At 62.4% G+C, this 21784-nt stretch overlaps 3 protein-coding genes across 3 annotated transcripts; 1 reads left to right on the top strand and 2 right to left on the bottom strand.

The window, feature by feature from the left end:
• Window positions 1-29: 29 nt before the first annotated feature.
• On the bottom strand, window positions 30-982 carry TRAVEDRAFT_41122 (uncharacterized protein; the record flags this gene model as incomplete). Its single annotated transcript, XM_008033840.1, has 3 exons — window positions 30-705; window positions 761-802; window positions 857-982. Coding segments are annotated over 3 exons (844 nt in total), but the record flags the coding sequence as incomplete, so codon positions are not given.
• A 9307-nt stretch (window positions 983-10289) lies between these two features.
• TRAVEDRAFT_41121 (uncharacterized protein) lies at window positions 10290-10602 on the top strand (the record flags this gene model as incomplete). The annotated part of the gene is made up of 2 exons (XM_008033839.1): window positions 10290-10414; window positions 10467-10602. 2 exons carry the CDS (start codon window positions 10290-10292, stop codon window positions 10600-10602), a joined length of 261 nt encoding a protein of 86 aa, XP_008032030.1.
• A 4091-nt stretch (window positions 10603-14693) lies between these two features.
• On the bottom strand, window positions 14694-16991 carry TRAVEDRAFT_41120 (uncharacterized protein; the record flags this gene model as incomplete). Its single annotated transcript, XM_008033838.1, has 9 exons — window positions 14694-14873; window positions 14923-15085; window positions 15128-15249; window positions 15320-15439; window positions 15502-15716; window positions 16591-16649; window positions 16704-16759; window positions 16809-16912; window positions 16967-16991. 9 exons carry the CDS (start codon window positions 16989-16991, stop codon window positions 14694-14696), a joined length of 1044 nt encoding a protein of 347 aa, XP_008032029.1.
• Window positions 16992-21784: the final 4793 nt, after the last annotated feature.

Here is a 21784-nt window from a genome sequence, read left to right as displayed (position 1 = left end):
GACAATCTTCTGGTTGGCGCAGAAGTCACGTATCACGAAGCCGACAAGGTTTCCATCCGGGTCATAGAATAGAACACTCTCGTCGGCCTCCGCAACATAGGCGAGCTTGTCCTTGCATAAGCGGTGGACTGGCCAATGCCCCTCGCGCTTGTCGTGCAGCTTATGACTGCTACACCACGTCTTCCATTTGAAGTACGCCTTGGGACCCTCTGCCACCCAATGCTGAGGCGGCGGATAGGGAGTAGCATGCTTCTCCACTGTGACCCGCTTGCACTTCGCCAGGAACGCGCTACGCTTCTGCACGTCCGCATCGGAGCTCCCCGTAATGTCCAAGCGGCACTGGTGCACCACCGACTTCCGCAGCCTCTGGTATTGGGCCCTTGCAGCGCGGAAGTCTGCGGCAGCTTTCCCGACTTCCTTGGGCACGCATCCGCCAGAGCGGGAGCACTGGCCCAGAAAGTCGGAGAAGATATCACAGTGTGGGGACGGAGGCACGGGTAGGTATTTGTTGGCCAGCTCCCATAGGTTTTCTGTGACCAGATTGCGGCTGTCCGGGAAGAGACAGCGCGCAATATGGTCAAGCAGAAAGGGTCTGGTAGCGATGGCCTGCAAAATCTTGTGCCAGGCATGCTGGACAGCGGGCGGATCACTCACCGCAGCATTCTTTGAGTTCTTTGCGCTTCTCCGGCCCATGGAGATGTATGACTACGGTTAGGGCGGCAATGAACCTGAGTAAAGCACTCCTGTGAGTCTGCTGCACCGAGTTCTGCAGAACATCGAGCCTACTCAAAAGATGCTGCAGCTGGTCGGAGAAATCAGGTAAGAATTGAATTATTAAAAGCATAATTTAACTCACTGTAAGGTGGAAGGGGGACTCGCAAAGCACAGGGACTTCTCCGGGGATATTGGGAGCTTCTTCGGGGGTGGCCGCACAGAGAAGGAGGGCGTGGGGGTGCCAGCAGAACGCACGGAGGCCAGCCATAGCCGCCCGAGGCCACGCTAGGACAGCCACGTGGGTTCGGGCCGGTGTTCGAGGCCGAGAACACCGAGGAAGCCGAGCCTGCGCCAACAGGCTGGCACGGCAGTGCCGGCGCCTCTTCCTCCTCTTCCTCCTCCTGCCAGGCCATGCTGCCTGCGCCGCGCCTATGCTGCTGTCCCCTAGCACGCGAGAGGATGCTCCGCCTTGCTCTGGCCTCGCCGAGTGAGAGCAGGACTTCTCGGACGTGCGAGGTTAAAGCTGGCATTGCCGGCCACCCCCATCCTCGCACTCTGCTACCGACACACACCCCCGATGCCCCATACCACCCTCAACTTAAGCAGAGGGTACTTAGTAGCTAGTCTCGCTACGCAGCTAGCTACCACAACTGCAAACACGTGGCCGCGGGTTGGGAGAATGGCATGTGTGGTTGTTTACAGGTGAGCACACATCTGTATTCTGTTCGCAGACTTGTTACTCACCTTTCCAGCTATTAGCGGTGTGAATGCGCGGCCAGCGCGCGAGCACCACAAGATGGCGCAGCCATGGGGACACACCAGCATACCGCCGCTGCTGTGGCCCTCCCGGACAACCTCTCGCGTGGCAGAATAGGGCACTCACCGCAGCCGCAGCGGGCAGCACTTAAGCACAGGGGGCCAGTCAAGTCCCGCATTGGCTTGTGCGGCTGCATGGCCTGTAGAGCCTCGGGGTTGCAGGTACGCGCTCTGTGGGAGTTCTCCAAGGTATGACACACATTTTCCCCGCGATTCAAGCTCTCTAACATGCCTAGCAGCTGCTCAAAGTTGGTCGTGCCCCTAGGCTGCCCTCAATGCCCCTCGTTCTCGATTTCACGACGGCTTGATGGTGCAGCAGCGTCTCCGCACGCTCACGTTACGGCTCCTGCGACCGGCACGGCTATGAACTTGGCTTCCACAGCCTGTCCCCAGGCCCTTGGCCTCTCTCCTCTCGATTCCGCGACGGCGTCACCGCCCAGCCACCTTCCGACGACTTCTCCTGTACTATACGACTCCCCAATACCTGCGACCGCAATCTTGGCCCCCCACAACCTCTCCAGGGCACTTGGAAGACACAGCCGCGTTGAGGAGGCGAGATGGGCGCCTATGTGCGCGCCGTCTCCTCCTCGACTTGTGCAGCTTCCCGACGACCTCGCACTGCGCAAACAGCCTCAAAACTGCGTCTATTACCTTTATAGTTTATCTGGAGGGGAGTATGCGCCGTATCCGGGGCGATTCCAGTGTCTGGGCAGATGTGAGAAGTGTTTGAGTATCGCGCCCCATCCGGCACTCTCCCTCGCGATTTTGCGCTTTCGCGGAATTGCAGCCACGTCCACACAGTCCCACGAATATGGTGCGTCCTTTAACTCCTCGTGTGTGCAATTCCGGCGTCTCACAACTCTTACAGCGCGCTCAGCAGATGTTTTGGTGCCTACAGCTAGATCTTGGGCTCCCGCCGCCCTCCCTTTCGATTCCGCCACAACGCGGTGTCGCAGCCACGCGACGCGCATCATATCGATACCCGATGACTCTGGAGACCGCGTACGCGCGATTTCGGGTCTCCAGCCGTCCTCCTCACAGCCCGCGGCCGTCCTCTGCTGCGACAGCCAGTGCTGGAGCCCTGGAGTCTTCCAATCACGATTTCGCGCGTTTGCAGCCGCGAAGCTACCCGACGCAGGCTCTACCGACATCCTACAACACCTTAAAGTACTCCGTGCGATCTCGCCGCCCTCCGCTCCCTGCGACGTCCTCGGAAGAGGGTTTTGCACCCAAAGCCTCTTGCAGCCACCCTCCTGCTTGATTCCACCGCAAAGCAGTGTCCCAGCTACGCGACGCGCACTGTATCGACACCCGGCGACCACCCGGCGACTCTGGAGACTGCGTACGCGCAATCTCGACCCCCAGCCGGCCTGCTCGCGGCGCGAGGCAATACTCCGCTCCCCAGGCTCCTGGCACCGTCGTTGTCGATTCCGCCACATCGCAGCACCGCGGCCACGTCGAGACGTCTCTACTGAACTCCCACGACGCTCAGCGGGCTCTGTGCGCGATTCCAACGTCCCCTGGCGCGTCCTCGGCGCTCTGTGTTGGTCTGGGGCTGCCAGCCGGCTCTCGGGCTCCCGACGCCATCCACGCCCACACCTGAGTGACCTGGAAGCAACGCGTTCGCGTGCAGCCGACCCCTGGCACTCCCTGTACACGATCCCAGCGTGCCCCAACATCCTGAGAGCGCACGAGCCTCGGACCTTGTGTCCTGGAGTGTCCTCGGATGGCCCCGCCCGCGATCCCACCACTTTGCGGCTGCCCAGCTGTGCCAAGACGGACTGTACGGCGCAGAACGATGCTGCAGTACGAGCACGCGCGCGTTCGGCGTGCCTGGATGCCTACGAGGGGTGCGGCGGGGAGGACTCTGCACCCACGGGGAGTCCCTTAGGCTCTGAACGATTCCCGCGCGATTTCACGATGACGCGCGCGGCGCAGGGATGCGCATAGTGCGCTGGACACGGTACGATGCGGACAACGTCGAATCGCGCGATTCGGACATGTTTTGACCGTTCAGGAGGCATTCTCGTGGAGGGGCTCCTCTGGGACTTGTTTCAAGTTCCCCTCTACAGCTTCTAGTTCTGCCTGTCCGGGTTTAATACGTTGCCCCTGTACTGTACAAGTATGCTACGGTGGAATACGATGCGATTTGGACGGTGCAAGTGCGATTTTTGACCTCCAGTGTGCGGATGGCGGAGAGCAGCCAGCTGGCGTCTATCTTGATCGCGTCCCGTGGAGGTCTGCACATGATGTTGTTCCTCCTCTCTCTCTCGCGTTCTGCCTCTCTTCCCTGCTCTCGCTCTGCCTCGCTCTCTCTCGCGTCTCTATGCTCTCTGCAGGTCAGTCTTGGTCTCGTTTCGCCCGCCCGCCCGCCCCACACAAGTGCAGGCCAGTGCTCGTCCCTCGGCTGGAGACTCGGCCTCGATCTGCACGGCCTCGCTCCGCCTGCCGCTCTCCTGCGCGGCCTTGTCCGCCTTGGAAGGCCACACGGACGTCTCCTCTCCCGCTGCGCTCGCTGCTCACACCCGACAGCGGCTCTCTCTTGCATCCTCGACCCTGCCAGAACGCTTGGCAACAAACAATGCCCCTCTGGACGACCCCACCACGCTAGGACGTCCCTACTCGCCCTCTGTCGACTGCGACGGCTCTGGGACTAGCACAGGGCCCTCTCCCCGGCCCTTCTCGACGTCCAAGTCGTCTGTACCCCGCTCTGGACGCTCTCTCAGGCAGTATCAAGCTCGACGCCTCCCTCGCTTGGATAGGCGCCCGACACTCCCTCTCTTGGGCAGCTCGCCTGCCGGTATGTCCGGGCCCTGTCTGTTAGTGGAGCATTTGATCCTTACGTCTGTACTAGCAAGACGACACCGTTTGGAGCCGCAAATCTCGTGAGCAGCACGCAGCACTCGACTCCGCGCCCGCGACGCGCCACGAGCGGGAAGAACACGGCCAGTACCGGCCTCGTATGCAACGTCCTGGGATCGACTGAGAGCACGGACGTCTACAGGATCCCGCAAGAACGAATGTGATCCGTGCAGCGGTTCGCAAACGCACATCCGGGCTCACCACGGTCCCCACCGCCGACGCGCGATCTGCGCGGCTGACACGGACGGCTGCGACGCTCGACAGCACAGCCAGCACACCGCTCGTCGGGCATACAGCCTGCGTACAGATTTGGTGAGCATTCTATCGCTCTCGAGGGTTGTGTGCTGATCGTTGTGACCTGCAGGCGCTCCTGCTCGCGCCGACGATCGCAAACGACTACCACACGCACATACACGCGTGCAAGACCGTCCTGCAAGCACCCCACGACGTCGCACTCACTCCAAGGCCGTTGGAGGCCGCTTCTTTGCGATATTGACCGAGGTATGCTGCCGGCCTACCTGCTCTGCTTGTGCACTCACTAATTCACGCTGGTTTCGTTCAAGGACATCATGTTCCATTCTTACGATACCCTACGACCGCTACAAGACTATCTACAACCCGCACAAGCCGCAACGTCCTCGCGCAGACGTCCGCGCGCTGCGACGTCTTATGGGCGCCTATCCGACTACCTGCCTCGCGGACCCACTCATCGGCCTCTTTCCACTTCGACTGGCGCGATTCGTCCGTTCATCACTTACAGGACCTGTCGTGGGTATGTGTGAGAGTTTACGCACAAATCAGCGCACTTACCGGCCCTGTAGCCGCCTTGCTACTCGGCACACCTCCAGCCACCCCCAATCCTCTCCCATCCCCGGGTCCCCACCAAACTGCGCGAAACCTGGTGAGTCAGCAAGTATATGGGCGCATTACAGACGAGATGGCGTACCAGGGACCAGGTATTTGCGTCGGGAGACGTTTGCGCGTTCGAGACACTGCGGCATGATGACCACCGCGCCCCTCGACTACTCCGCTACCTATCGAGTAAACACAGCTACGATATCATCCCGTCCGGCCTCCTCCCACTCACCCGCTGCGCGTCGTCCCAGAGACTCGCTCTGTCATGCCTGTGACGCCTCGGTTTCGACTGTCCAGCACGGACCTGCGAAGGAGGCGAGTCACCAACCGTTTCCCCGACTGTCCCTGGGTCTCATAGCCTTCTCCAAGGCTCTCAACACTCTGCCCCTCGGTTTCGTGACGACACAGCCGCGCCAACACGTTATTAGACACCCGGCACGAGTCCCAGGTGCCCAGGTGCGTGGTTTTCGCGCTGTACGACACCAACAACATGCTCGAGCTCAAGCTCGGCTCCCAAAGGCTCCTGACACTCTCGCTCGCGATTTCGCAAGAACGCGTCGATGCGGACGCGTTTCTACGGCGCGACTGGTACTGTGCGACACTGAAGGCTCTACACCCGCGATTTTGGCAGCCCAGGACCTCTACGACGCCTGTGAGCCCGGGAGTTCTCTCCCACAGCCAGCTCTGGGGCCTCGAGTCTCCAGATCGCGATTGCACAACAACGCCGCCATGCCCCGCCACCCAAGCGGGTTCTACGTAAAGGGAAGACTCGACGCTCTCCGCGTGCGCGTTTTCGCGGCGATCCGGCCACGGCGACACTCAGGAGGGTTGGATTTGGTGCCTACAGCCAGACTCCAGGACTCCGGCACTTCCCTGCACGATTCGACGAAACGAGCACACTCTGCCAGTCTCACACGTACGGGAGGACTATGCCCCAGCCCCATGCGCGATTACTACGCCATATGACCACTTCAACACCCTGGAGGGCTGAACCTGACTCCTGCAGCCAGCCCCCGTGTTCCCCGCTCTTCTCCTCCGATTCCCGCAACAGCGCGACGAGTCTTGCGCGCCTAGACACACTCGATGGTTCCTCACCACGCAGGGACACCTTCGCGCGCGATTTTGGCGTGGCAGGACGCGTACGAGGCATGCGAGGGGCGAGGCCGGGTGGAGGTAGCTCCCATGGGCTCTCTGCCGGCCTCTGCACGAATTCGGCGCGATTGACACGACGGCGCGGCGCGGAAGTGGTACCCCAAACACGCTACAATCCGGCGCACATTGAATTGCGCAATTCGGACGAGTCTGGAGCTCCCGGGAGGTGTTCGAGTGGGGGGAGCCCCCTGGACCTGTTCCCCGTCTGTAGCCCGTATAGTTTCTCACCCTGCTGCGAGACCCGGACCCTGTACAGTACGAGTATGCTATGAGAGAATTCCATGCGATTTGTGCGCGCGAAGCGCGATTTGCAAAGTGTCAAGTGCCTGAGGGAAGAGACAGGCGGTGAGGCACTCGGCCGGCACCTCAGCTCAGGTTAGGGTTCCGTATTGGCCGGGACTGCTCTCGCGCGCTGCTCTCTCACTGCACGCTTGTCTGTGCCTGCTCACTCTGGCTTGCCTCTCTTACATTCACTTGCTCGATGCTGCTCGCTCTGTGGCGTGTTCCTTGCCTCCCACCGCCAATCTTGTTTGCCCATGCACTGGGACTCGATCTAGCTGCTCTGAGCTCCCTGCGACTGCTCTCTCACTCGATTTACTTTCTCTCGCGCGTCCTGGACCCCTCAGCTGCTAGTAGACCACTCTGGACGCCAAAGCTCGCGGTTTTCGCATCTGGCACATGCAAATGGCCTAGCACGACCTGGGATTCGTCTTACGACCTCCAGGACGTCTCCTGCTCGCTCGAATCGGCGCCCTATCGTCGGCCCTTAGGCTGCTCTTCAAGCAGTACGTCCCCGGCCACTCTGTTTATACAAGACTCGATTCTGACGTCCCTCTTAGCTCGGTTATGCCCGCAGGGCACACACATGTGCAGCACACAACATGCGACCGCGCGTCCGCGCGAGGAAAACCATCCGTACTGACAGCCCACGAGACGTCCAGCGACAGCCCTCGTCTTTGTAGGATGTGCGGCGGAGCGGAATCGATCGGTACAGCCGTTCGCAGGCGCCCTCTTTTGCCGGAATAGGCGGCCTCTTTTACACAGCTCCTCGTGCGTATGGCCCCACACTACTGATATGCAGTATGTTCCTGACATCTTTTAGAGCACCAACACGTCTTTTGCAGCCGGAATACCCTCACGGTTCGCGGTTCGTGGTTCGTGCCAGACGCGAGGACACGTCTGGTCATACGGGCGAGAAGCCGTCTGAATGAGGTAAGCACACCCGCATATAGCTCGAAACACGTCGTAACACTCACCCTGAGGGCTGCAGATAATATGACGAACATGGGGTGTTGCAGTCACTGGCGCGATACACTTGTATGTGCGTGGAGGACGGGTGCGGGCCCAGACGCGAGTCCACTGTGCTGGCTTGCGGGAGGCTGGATTGAGGTAAGCACGCGCTCTACGAGGCCACCTACCACTCCTGACTTACCTGGACTGCCACAGCTCTGCTCGCAGAGTTGCTCGTCACATACACATCGCGCGAGGTCGTCTATAGGTAAGCACGTGCCGGTTCCCTTCTCGTAGACTGCTCACTTACCTGCACAGCCAGAACACGGGACAGGGCGGCAAGATGGCGCACTCGGCAATGACGGGGGCACGGACGACAAGCAGCCAGCTCTCGAGCGCGGGGATTGACATCCCCCAGGTGCTCGCAGAACCGCCGGCTAAGCCTGGAAATCAAGCGCAAGGAGGGGCAAGACCGAGAGCGGCGGGAGAATCGGTGCAGAGGAGACGAGAGAATGGCCATGCCCGAGAAAGGCACGGTGGTGGGGCGCTGCCCTGGGCGAGTTGTGGGTGGCGGGATGGTGCCTATCTAGGCATTGTCTGCCCCACGACTTGTGCGGCTGTGCGGGGCACTCGCGCCGCGCGTAGAGCCTCGGGATCGGGTCTGAACACCCTGCGGGGTAATTGGAAGGTACGACGCGCATTGCTATCACGGTTAGAGCCTTCTAACACTTCGTGGCGCAGCTCGAAGTTGGCCTCACTGGAGTTGGTTCCCCGGGTGGCTCCCAACACTCGACTGCGACTCTCAGCCAGCTGCCTGCGCAATCTCGACGTTCTCAGGTGGCCCAGTGCTGGCCTCTAGTCACACGGCTAGCCCCGGCCCCGCCAAGTCTCTCCCCCCTGATTTCGCGACGAGCCACTCTTCCTGCTCCCACGCGACTCTCTGCCATCTGCGTGCGTAATGCGGGTGCTCCAAAACCTCCGCAAACGGCCTGGTGAGGGACTCAGCCATTCCATGGCCCCTCGAACCTCCCCTCGCGATTCTACCAGAACACGGCAACTTGTCCGTGTCCGCATGCGCTCTGCAGCCCCGGACGACTCTCTGCCACCCGCACGCGCGGTTTCAGCACCCCCGGACTCGTACAAACCATCTCGCAGCGGACTCTGCCGCCGGTTCCGGGGCCCCGACTGTCCCGCTCTCGATTGTGCGCATCCACGACGACACCGCCCCGCCAAGACGTGTTCTATGGCACGAACCGAGTTCTGGCTGCGTGCATGCGCAGTTTCGGCGCCCCGTGACGTCGTGGCGCCGCGCCAGGCCATTTTTGCCTAGGAACGGGATATATCGCTTCCACAATACGCTACGAAGGCCACAAGGCCGTAAACTACGGCCCAAAACAAACAACATCGCGCAGGAGACCCCTCGCGGCACCCGCCGCGCTACGGGCGCCTGACCGCGACTTGGCTCGCACACTCCCACCGCCCGTGATCGACGCGGACCGCCCTCGTCCTTTGAGGCGGCCGTACACTACGACCTGTATAGAGGTGCGTGAGCCGCATTATTGGGCGATATCGAAGGAACTGACCCCCCAGTCGCGCTCTGCACATCCAGCCCGCCGCGATCGCCTCTGATCGCGCTCCCTCGGCATCCGATCGCGACGACGACCTGGTAACAGGTGTGTTAGTCGACTTATGCGTGTAAATAGACGTTCCGACTCACCATACACCAGACACGTGGGCCTGGAGACGCATACGCATGCTGCCGACAACCTGGACGCCGAACGATGCGTCCCAGCTGTACGCGATGTCCGAGTACCTCATATAACAGCTATGGACATCTACGCTACCGCCCTATCGCTCTCCACCTCGCTCGCGCCACATCACGACCCTCGCCCACGCCTTCAAGCTGTCCTCGCTGCGCAACGCGAACCTACAACAACTCTGTCGCATCTCTGCCTCTCCCAGTCTCAGTCTTGACTCGTCCGCCCGCCCCACGCACCGTCTGATCGCAGACCAGCGCTCGAGCACTCGTCCCTCGGCTGGAGGCTCCGCCTCGATCACACGTCCTCGCTCCTCCTGCTGCTCTCCTGCGCGTCCTTGTCTGTCTTGGACGGCCACACGGACACCTCTGCTCCCGCTACGCTTGCGGCTCCGCACACCCAATCGGGCTCTCTCTGGCATCCTCGACCCTGCGAGAGCGCTTGGCGACAAACAGTGCCCCTCCGGACGACATCACTACGCCTAGGACGTCCCTACTCGCCCTCTGTCGACTGCGACGGCTCCGGGCCCTCTCTTTGCACCTCTCGCTGTGCTGGACATCCGTAGCCCGTTTGGACGCCCTTCTTCGGAGCGTCAAGCTCGACGCCTCCTGCGCTCGGATAGGCGCCCGCCGCACCCTCTCTTGGGCAGCTCGCCCGCCGGTACGTCCAGGCTGTTCCTGTTAATAGAGCATTCGATCCTTACCTCTATTATAGCACAACGACGCCGTTTGGAGCGGAACTCTCCTGCACATCACGTATGACTCGACTCCGCGCCCGCCATGCCCCGCAAGTAGGAAGAACAGGCAAGTACTGGCCTCGCATGCAACGTCCTGGGATCGACTAAGAGCCCTCAGTTTGCATCATCCCCTATGGAACAAAAGCAATCCGCACAGCCGCTCACATATGCACATCCGGGGCTCGCCACCGTCCCCACCGCCAACCTGCGATCTGCGCAGCCGGTTGGCTGTGACGCTCGACGACGCAGCCAGCACACACCTCGTCGGGCATGCAGCCCGTGTACAGACTCGGTGAGCACTCTGTCGCTCTCGAGGAGTGTGCACTGACTGCTGTGCTCTACAGGCTCTCCTCCCGCGCCGACAACCGCAAACGACCACCACACGTACACACGCACATGCAAGACCGCCGCACTCGCCCCAAGGCCGTTGCGGGCCGCTTCTTTGCAATGTTGACCAAAGTACGCCCACCGCTTGTCTAACCGCCTTGTGCACTCACTCATTCACGCTTATTTCGTTCAAGAACAGCATTTTTTATTGCTACGATATTCCTCGACCACTACGAGACGATCTACCGGCCCTACCACCCACGACGTCCGCGTGGATGTCCGCGCACTGCGACGTCGTACGGGCGCCTATCCGACAACCTACCTCGCGGACCCACTTATCGCCTTCCATCCACTCCAGCCGGCGCGATTCCTTCGTTTATCGCTCACAAGATCTGACATCGGTGAGTGGGAGAGCTTACGCGCAAGTCGGCGCACTTACCGGCCCTGTAGCTGCCTGTGCACTCGGCACACCGCCAGCGAGCCCCAATCGCCTCCCATCGCCGGCGGTTCCTGCCAAACTGCGCGAACACCCTTGAGTCGGCAAGTACACGGGCACATTTAGACGAGCTGACGTACCAGGGACCAGTTACTCGCGTCGGGAGATGTGCACGCGCTCGCGGCCCCGCTGCATGACGACCCCCGGGCCCCTCGACTACTACGGTACCTATAGAGTACACACAGCTAAGACACGATCCCGCCCGGTGTCCTCCCGCTCACCCGCTGCGCATCGTCGCATCGGCCCGCTCCTTCGCCCCCGCACGGCCTCCGTTTGTCGAGCGGCAGGCATCTATCTACGGAGAGGAGCGGCTGTGGAGAGCGCGAACGTGCTTGCTGCGTGTGCGTGCAAGCTGCATTCGCAGTGTGTCTGAATTCCGACCGCCCTCCCAGCATGCACGTGCCGCCTGCAGCCCGGCCATCCACGCAGGTTGTGCAAGACATGATGCTGTGTCCGCCCCCTCACAATTTTTCGCATCTGTTCGCACCTCCTTCACCATTACGCGCATTCTGCAACACGACACGACACCAGGGCGCCCCTGTGGGCAGGTTTGGTGTTCCCGGATGCCCGGGGATGCAGCCGTATGGACTTTGCGCCCACGAGCGAGGACACATCCAGTCGTGTCCAGACTCGGTGTACAAGAGCTGCAGCGCCGTCCGGGGTGTAGCGGTGTGTCCTTTTGACATCCACACGTCGCCGGACGCTGCGCGAAGCTCGTGGGAGCTCCCGGCCACTGTCCCGCCGCAACTCTGCCAACCTTGTCGCCCTGCACCCCCTACGCCCTCTGCTACGCTCTCCCGCTACTCGCAAACTCGCACAACCCCACCCACGCTGTTCAGCGTCGAAGTACACATCCGTGAGCCCATCCTGGGGGTGTCATCCGGTAAGCGAGCCCCCACCATCGATGTATCCGGCTGTATTACTCACCTCCAGGGGTGTTCAAGGCAGTGTCGACGCTCAGAGTGACAGCCTGCAAGCGTACAGAACGCGCCTGGGGGCGTGGGAGGGCGTTTCGCGGTTTCGCGGCGGGTACACGTACCAGGAGCACATTAGGGGACGCGGGGAGCCGGGAACCACACCAGTGAGGTAAGCACACACATCGAGAGCTCGTTTCGAGCCCTAACGCTTACCTGTGAGTCTCCAGAGAATGTGGTGGGGGATGGCGAGCAGCCGGCATGACGGCGGACAGTCAAGGGTCACAGCAGATGCCTGCGTGTGTGCGGAGGGTGACAGGACGTATGGGGGCACGCGCATGGGCGCGCAGGCGTCGTGCTGGCACGCGCGACCTTGTGCAGCCAGGTAAGCACCTGCTCTACCTATCCCCATAACTCCCGATACTCACCAGGGCGCCCGCAGTTTGTTTCACAGTGTGGCGCGTCATCACAGCCGCCAACAGGTGGCCGCCGGCGTACGCGTGGGGTCATCTACAGGTGAGCACGCAGATGTTCTGTTTGCGAACTTGGCACTCACCTGCACAGCTGCCAGTAGCATCGTGCGCGGCATCGGTGTACAGCCAGCACAGGGACGTGACACGACGATGCAGCCGTACACGACGAGGGTGCGGCAATGGCCGGCGTACAGCAGCTGACGAGGCCCACTCGGACGTCGCGCAGCGAGCCGCAAACCGCTACACTCTCCTCTGGATTCCTCGATAGCGCGACACCGCAACCGCGTTCCTGCGCCTCCACGCGTACGACACGACTCCGAGGAGCCCATGTGCGCGATATCAACGCCCTAGGACTTCTACGAGGCCGGCTAAGTCTGGAGTTCGCTCCCACAGCCCTCTCCCGGCCCCTCTCTCGACATCGCGACAGCGCGGCTGCGCAACCGCGTCCGGACACCATACACGGCTTGGCACGACTCTCAGGTACCCATGTGGGTAGTTTCGGCTCCGTACGACGTCTATGGCATTTTCAAACTCGGACTTGGCTCCATCAGCCTCCCAGCGCCCTCCCTGGCGATTTCGCAAGAATTCGGCCAGGCGGACGCGTCTCGACAGCACGACCGGTAATGTACGACACAGAAGCTTCTAAGTGCGCGATTTCGGCAGTCCAGGATGTCTACCGCCGGCCCGAGGGTGGACTTGGCTCTGAGCCCGTCCCGGTACCCCGACTCTCCCGATGGTGACTGTGCGCCAACACACCGACACCGTGACGTCCAAGCGGGTTATATGGAATGCCCGAGGTCTACGCTTCTCGCGTGCACGTTTCTGGGGCGATTGGACCTCTGACACTCTGGAGGGCTGGCATCAGCGCCCTTAGCTAGTCCCCGGGCCCCTGCCTCTCCCAATCGCGATTTCGCGCCTCTGCAGCGACACAGCTACTTTCCGATGGCCCCAATAGTACGGTAAGACGCTCCAGACCCTGCATACGCGATTTTGGCGTCCCAGCGCGCCTGCAAGCGGCCCGAAGATGCACTCAACTCCCACGGCCTGGTCCCGGGTCCCCCGCCATCCTTTTTCTTGCTTCCGCCCGTTCGCAGCCATACAACCGCGTGAAAACTGGAGATGCGGTAGGACACGATCCTACACTCTGCTCACGCGCGATTGCAGCGCGCGACACGCGGCTTTGAGTCCGCAAGCTCGGACTTGGCGCTCACGGCCAGTTTGGGTGCCCTGACTCTCCCGGCTGTGATTCCGCGCGTTTACAGCCACTCACCGGTGCTTTGACGCATGTCGTAGCTAGAGAACACTCCAGACGTCCCCCACGCACGATATCAGCCCGCGATGGGTACGTTCAAGTCAGGGAGTGCAGTGTTTGCGCCTACAGCCAGTCTTTAGGCACCCAAGTCTCCCCCGCTCAATTTTGCGATTCACCGACGGATGTGGCCGATTCCGCCGCTTCGACGCGTACGGCAAGATTCCGCGCCATGCTCGTGCACGATTTCAGCGCCCTACGACGACTTCGACGCCCGGGAGGACAGAACTTGACGCTCGCTCGATTTCGCGAAGGCGTGATGATGCGACCGCGTCTTGACGCACTCGACGGATGTGAGCGATGCCAGGCTACGTCCTCGCGCGGTTTCGACGCGCCAGGACGCCTGGGATGTGCACGAGGGGAGTTGTCGGCTGGGCTCAGCTCCCCTAGGCTCTCCCCCGGCCTCTGCGCGAATTCCGCGCGATTGACACGAGGACGCGGCGCGAACATAGCACCCCCAATACCGTACGACCCAACGCGCGTCGAATCGCGCGATTCGGACGAGTCTGGAGCTCCCGCGAGGTGTCCGAGTAGGGGGAGCCCCTTGGGTCTGTTTGCATTCTGTAGCCCGTAGATCTTCTCGCCCCGCCGCGGGACATGGACCTTGTACAGTACAAGTATGATACTATGCAATACAACACGCGTTGCGCGTCGAAAGCGCGATTTGCGAACTTGAAGTCTGGGGCTCCCTGTGCCCCCTGCTCCCAGTCCCGCTCCCCCACTGTGCACGGCCTACTCCCCTACAGGTACCCACTGTCCACCCAGAGTCCATTGATCTCCTCGCAGCCAGTTTCGCCTACTCCGCGCCCCACCCACGGCCCAGACACAGCGCCCGCCCACAACACACGCACTCGTCCCTGCAAACAAAATATGTGTCTGTCTACGTCGGCCTGTGTCCATCAGCTTCTCCTTCAACGCGACCGCGCGCTCATATTTGTCCATTCGCTCGAAGTCCGGCAGCGGCGCCTGCTCTGCAAACCGTATGGGTTGCATGAACATCGCGCTTGCGAACAGGTACGGCGCACTGATGCCCCACTCGCCCGCGACCGCGCTCACGGCCGCAAAGTCGACCGTGAGAAGTGCCTTCCACAGACGCGCGCGTACTGCTGCTGGAACTCGCGCGGGAGGCGTACATACAGCCCGTGGTCGAGCAGAACGAGTTGTGCCGCTCCACGCGAGCCCGTGGTCGAGCAGAACGAGTCGTGCCGCTCCACGCGCGGCACGACGCGGGCCTGAGTGGGGGCGTACTATCACATTCCCCGGGTGCGGGTCGCAGTGCACCCAGCCCCAGTCGAAGATCAGCGCGCTGAAGAGGTTGATCATCGTCTGCATCACCCACTTTGTGCCCCCGCGCAGCGGCGGGACGCGGTCGGCGGCGAGCGGGTCGGTGCTGGAGGCGGAGGCGCGGTCGTCACCCATGAGGTGTGCGATGCCACACTTGTTGCTGAGGCGGACGCCGTCAATCCACTCGGCGGTCATGGTCTACTCGGCTGTGAGGTCAGGGAAGATGCGCGGGATGTAGACGTGGTTGGCAAGGTGGGGTTCGGAGGCGACAAATGTGGCGGTGGTGCGCGCATTTTCAGCCTCGAGCTCGAAGTTGAGCTCACGCTATAGGTGGTTCGTGATGAAGTCGGCACACAGTCAGTGGAGGGCAGCGCATACATGCGAGTGCACTTACCGACAGCAAAGTAAACGGGGAGGTCGTAGACGCATTTTGCGACGTGTTCATGGAGAGCGGGGATCTGGTCTGCCTTGCGGGCGTAAAGTTGAGCTTGTAGCCGGCCGCGATGGCCATGCACTGCGTGTAAAGGTGAGCATGTGAGGGCTAGACACCCGATCCGTGCGCAGCAGGCTACTGACCGTCCACAGCGTCCTCATGTTTCTCCCGATTGCTGACGTATTGAACTCGTGGTCGAGGCTGAATGCGGGACCTGCGGCGACAATGACAAAGGCCGCGCGGCGGGAGTAGCGGTAGGTGCGCGAGACTGGGCAGGTCCTGGCTGTGGTGGAGTAGCTCGATGTGCGGGCAGGATAGGAGAGTGTCGCGGGGGTGAGCCACCGCCATAGAGGGCGGACTAGAGAAGACAGCATGGAGTGAGACATTCAGCGGTCAGCGGCAGGGGCAGCGCATCGCGAACAGAGGCGGTCGAGGGCGCGTGAGCGTGAGGTCGAGGTTGTCGAGTGCGGGGAAGAAGGCGCCCAGTGACGCACTTGCCCAGCACCTCGGCTCAGGTTAGGGCTCCGTACCCATCTTGGCTGGGATTGCTCTCGCATAGATCACGCTCTGCTCTCTCGCCGCACTCTGATCTCTGTCTTGCTCCTCTACTCGTGTCTGAGCCTCTGGCTTACTCTTGCATTCACTCGCTCACTGCCGCTCCCTCTGGGGCACATCCCTCCGTTGCCCGTGCACTGGGAGTCGGTCTGGCTGCTCTGGGCGCCCCTGCGACCGCTCTCCCATTCCATTCTCGCTCTCTTTCGGGTACTGGACCCCTCCGCTGCTGCTAGAACACTCAGGCGACCCACAAAGACTGCTCTGGACGCCACAGCTCGCGCTTTTCGCCTCTGGCATATGCACATCGCCTCCCTCGGCCTCGGAGTCGTCCTGCAAGCTCCAGGACGTCTCCTGCTCGCTCCCCGGCGCTCTCCCCACACCTCCGGGACAGCCGGGGCCATCCAACGTCGCTCTATGCGACGCCCCGGACGTCTGAAGCCTGCGCTCTACGCTCGAGCTGCCGCGCCCACTCGACGGTGGCCTCTTTCACCGGAATAGGCGCACAAGTGCGCCCCTCTTTGGCAGCTCTTCAACGGGTGCGTACGCGCCCTATCCACATCCACTAATAAAAAGAGATTTGTTCCTGATGTCTATTACAGCAAGGAAACGTCGTTTGCAGCCGGAACACCCCCACGGTTCGCGCAGAACACAATGGTGCGCCCACGGGAAGCACACACCCCAGCAGGCCTCAATCTCTGCGGACCGGCCGCCGTTCTTCAAGATTCGCATCGGCAACCTGTACAGCAGTCAGTTGTCGAGCCTATAGACGATTACCGACGAGCTGACACACCAGGTACCAGGCGTCCGCGCTGAGGGAGCGGTGCGAGCTCCCGCGAACCCGCTGGGCTGCAAACACCGCGGAGACAGTGCTCTACTGCACCTGTCTATTACATACGGCTACGATACGGCTCCACCGGCCTCCTGCTCTCTCCAGCCCGTACCCACGCCCGTACACGCCGTCAACACTTGCCGCGGCCTCGTTGACCTCGCGGCGCAAGCCTGTCAATCCCGTAAGTCAGCGGAACACTCCCGACGCGAGACGACTGAACTCACCATTTGTGGGCACCTCCACAGGCATCTGGATGGTGGCTTTAGAACATCGCGCCCGTACACACCCTCCATTCCTCACTCGCATTGCCGTGCGCCGTACAAGTCAGCGGACCCGGAACGCCCGCATGCGGCTCGGTGCAAAATGTAGTGCCAAGCCTGAAAATGACAAGCCCGTACTGGCAAACCCCGTGCAGTTAGGAGCCCATGCTCGTTTCTAGCCCTACACCAACTCTCAGCTCTGTCGCCCGCGATGCCCCGCCGGCGACAATCGTCAATCCGCCCGTCGACCCACCGTGAATATGCTCGCGAGACCGCTAACGCGCCGCTTGCGTCCTGCGTGCGCCATGTGCGATTTAATGTCCTTTTTCGACTTCCTCCGTCTCTCTCCGCACCTCACCTCGAGCGGCACACCAATGCACTGTACTATTTGATAGCTGCGACGACGTGTTCGCTTTTGGCAAGTTTTCAGCTTCTGCCACGACGATTCGCACTGACAGCGTCAGATTTGCAGTCCACCTGCGCGGTAATTCGCCCACGCCCACGCTAGATTGCATGCGGCGGCATGCTTTTGCGCGTAAAAGACGCACGTACATGTCGCCCGGACGTGCTGACGACGGCGCTCGCGGCGCCGCGGTGAACTCGTCCCGCTGGCGGCCTCTGCGTATCCGGCTCGCCCGCGACCTCTGCATCCCGAGGGGCCAACCGTGAACTTCCACACCCACGCCCCACAAGCTCGATATGCGCTCGCTGCACCCAGAGCAACACACCGTTACGTGTGCTAAGGTGCCGTCGACGTACTCCGCGGGCTACGCCCGGTGCACCCAGCGGCCCCCAGCAGCCCTCCACCCTCTCTGCCACCACCCCACTTCGACGAGCGCACGTATGTCGCTCACGACGCTGTAGAGGCTGTGCTAGCCTTCAACCGTGCGCGTTTGTAGCTCCCTCCGATGCGAACTACACTGACAGCGCCTGATTTATAGACCTCCCGCGTGTCGAAACACGAGCGCCCCCGCCACCTCGCACGGCGCGCCCTGCGTGAACAGTACAAACCCCGCGCATACATCGTCCCCGCATGCCCACGACGCCGTTTGCGGCCCGGTGCAGAACTGCGGCGCCCCGCACACGCGCTCAACAGTGCCGCCCACCACCCGAGCCCCGCGACACCCCGCCTATCCGAGTTGGCTATATGCCTATAGCACCCGCGCCTACACGCTGGCAGACGCGCGAAGACGCCGCACACGTCCTCCGCGCGCACCGCCCGCCACCCCGCTGCCGTCCGCCGCAGTCTCCCGCCTCGCCACATTCTGCCCGGCACCCCTGAAACATCGACGAAACTATCGTCGCGATGCTTCTCACCCCCCAGGTACGTGCACAGGCCCGCCCGCCACGAACTCCGATGCCAACGCGCCGATTACAGCGCGCCCGCACACAAAATTACCGACGCCCCGGCCTTACCGCACAATGGCCCTTGCCCGCGTTGTGCCGAGCGTGCGCATACACCGTCGGAGTACGCCCACGACGTCGTTTGTGGGGCAATGCAGAACTGCGGTGTCAGCATCGTCGGCACTGCGCGCCTGTCGCTGGTGCAATACGGACGTCTGCCGCCCGCGCGCCTCAATGCCCCCGTTCCGGGGGCTGGACATATGCGCATTAGACGTCCGTGAACACGGTGTGAAACGTGCGGAGACGCCCCATGCGTACTCCACGAGGGGCGCCGTGGGCAAGACAGGCTCCCCCAACGCTACGTCGACCCCTCCTCCCGCCCAGACACCTCCGTCGACCGCTGTCAGCTGTATGCAGCTCAGTGAAAGCACCACAGATCTTGTACCAGGCAAGATTTCAGCTGATACAGACGTGATTTGCGCTGACAAAGTCGAATTTTCAGATCGCCGCGCATACAAGAATGCGGAGAACTCACACGAGGCTCTCCGTCTAGGCCCGCATACACCCTCACCAGTCCCAGAGGGCGGCCCTCCACCATCCGCGGCGATGCCCGGGCCGTGCAACGGCGTTGAGCGAGCGCACTCGACCGCAGGCCCCGACACTCCAGGCCAGGTCCGCGCACATCTCCCCGGAGGCGACACCGCGTTTCCCAGATACTTCAGACGTGTGCGGCACGCCCACAAAAGGCGCGCCCCGCGAGCACAGCCACGTCGCGCACTTCCTGCGCGTCGCACGCCTCCGACTCTGCGGCCCCGCCGCCCGCTTGCCGCCCCTCTCGCGCTCCGCCACCACGTCCGGCGCGCTAGCCAGCACGACAGAACACTCCGGTGCACCGGGGCGCATACAACCACGCGATTTCTCGGCGATCCGGGAAGAAAATATATGTCTCGTCGAGGCCGATTTCATTGGCGAAACCGGCGACCAGATCAAAGAGGCCCGTCTCGCGGCCGCCCCTCCCGTCCGACGGCTACGAAACTTGGCAGAGATGTGCTCGTGCACGTTGCGCATCGGCTGCCGCCGCACGCAACCGCGCACGAGCGATCCGGAGCTCGCACTCGCCGCGGAGGCTTCTTCGACACCCCGTCGCCCGCGGCATCACAACTTTGTCGGCGCGTGTCCTCAAGACCCGAAACGCGACAAGAGGTGCGTGTACATCACGTACATGACATTCACGATACGGCCACGATGCCATCGCGCGCGGAACGGGCTCGGCGAAGTACGAGGTCACCCCCAGCCCCCGACTTGCCGCCCCCCTCGCGCGCTGGCATCGTGTCCGGGCCGCGTAAAAGCACTATTGCGCCCTCCCATGGAACAGGACGCACCCCCACGCGGAGTCTCGGGGCGATACGACGAGATTGAAAATCGCGTCGTGGGCGCGATTTCATGGGCAATCTCGCGGCGAGATGGCAAAAATGCGCGTCCCCGCCCGCCCACGCCTCCTCCCGCGGCGCCGTTTGGCACCAGCACCCCCGTACACTCCCTGCACCGTGCCCTGCTGCGTTCGAACGCATGGGACAAGTTCGAAGTTTGACGCTGGGTTCGGGAGACCATGCCGTGCAGCGACGCCGAGGCACCGCCGGCGCGGTCCACCGAGCCCCGCAAGCAAAGCGCCCTTCGTACACACCACAGAGACGGTGTGCACGCGGCGCAGACGCTGTCCGGGTACGCGCAAAGTGCGTGGCAAGCGCGAAAAGTACGCGATCGTCTTACCTCGCATGCGCCCATGCTGACGACATCCCCAGGACGCCGCTCACTTGTTTGTGCGCAATCTCGTGCGCCTGCCCTCCGGCTGCGCACGGCCTCCTACGGTCCGCGAGCGGGCGCACGAGCCGGATGAGAGCACCCGGATGGCAAGGGGACGTCCATCGCCGCCGTGCCCGCTATCGTCCCCGCCGCCCGAGACGGTCTGCAGCTATGTACCTAGCTATGTACTAATGTAATACACTCCTTCGAGCCAACCTGCGCCCTCCCTTTCCCGCCATCTGATTCCCCCGCCGCATCGTGGTCTCCAGCGCGCGCCCCGCATCCATCTTGGCGACGCGCCGCGGTCGTCGAGATGCCGCGCGCATCGCAGCATAGGCCTGCGGCGACGCGTCGTTGCGCGTTCCTGTCGCGTAATGGGTCAGTCGTGTGGGCATGAAGCGAGATCCGGCGCGCTCACCTTTGAAGGCCGCGGTCTCGACTCAATCCCGGGGCGGATGTGGTGAAGGTTCGAGGGCGTGTCTGCTGCTCGCGGCAAGGTGCAGGCGGCCACGACGGGGACGATCCGAAGAGGTGAGCGGCAGTTGTGCTCGGTGTAGGCGACGAGCTGACTCACCGTGTGCAGGATAGTGCGGAGGGACGCCCGCCGCCGTACGTCCTTGTCCTCGCAGCAGGAACCCCCTCCGAAGCGAACGGGTACGCGCTCGGACACGCCCGCCTCAATGCAGACCTGTCCCGGGGCACGTATACATATCGCGAATGGCTGCGCACGACGTGCACGAAGACGCGGAGCGCCGCGGAGTCGTACTGCGCCTGCGCCTGCGCCGTATGCCTGCGTGTTCGCCCGCGTGAAGCTCGCTGCGGCCCTCATCGCTCCCCGTATGGTGCGGATGTACATGGTACTGATATGCGCGCCACCGACTCGCCCGCCACGCACGCGCCCTCGCCCGTCGCGCCTTGATGTCGAGGTCGTTGAAGGTGAAGTCGACATCCCTCTCGCGACGTCGCGCTGGGAGCAACAAGGTCAGCATAGTCTTACAGCGTCGGGGTCTCAGCCACCATACTTGTATCTGTTCCATAGGTTCCACAAGTCGGCCGCCACGAGGACTCATGCAGGTTTCTGGTTCTTGCGAAGAGGACCTGGTTGCAATGGAAGAAGTAAGTATCGGGCAGCTCGGTCGCCGTTTCGACTCACCTCAGGTCCGAGCAGTGCTCTTCGGCACATACAGGGTGCTTGAAATGCTCGTCTCGGCGGTCTCGTGCGAGCAGGAGTTGCACGCCATAGGCGGCGTTGAGGTAGAGGGTGCTCACCGTGAGGGACGGACGCTGCGGAGCAATGTCAGCGAGTGCGATAATAAAGTATGAGTACTTCACCAGGGTCCGGCAGGGTGGCCCGCACACCACGCACCGAGGCAGCAAACGGGCCCGCTCACGCCCTGGTGCAGTGCGAGCGTCTGCGTCCCGCACGCCACGCACCGAGGCAGCAAACGGGCCCGCTCACGCCCTGGTGCGGTTCGAGCGTCTGCGTCCCGCGCGCCACGCACCGAGGCAGCAAACGGGCCTGCTCACGCCCTGGCGCAGTTCGAGCGTCTGCGTCCCGCACGCCACGCACCGAGGCAGCAAACGGGCCTGCTCACGCCCTGGTGCAGTTCGAGCGTCTGCGTCCCGCACGCCACG

Source organism: Trametes versicolor (assembly GCF_000271585.1).
Source record: "Trametes versicolor FP-101664 SS1 unplaced genomic scaffold TRAVEscaffold_1, whole genome shotgun sequence".
NCBI lineage: Eukaryota > Fungi > Basidiomycota > Agaricomycetes > Polyporales > Polyporaceae > Trametes > Trametes versicolor.
The sequence above is the reverse complement of the archived record's forward strand: the minus strand, read 5'-3'. Positions and strand labels throughout refer to the sequence as shown.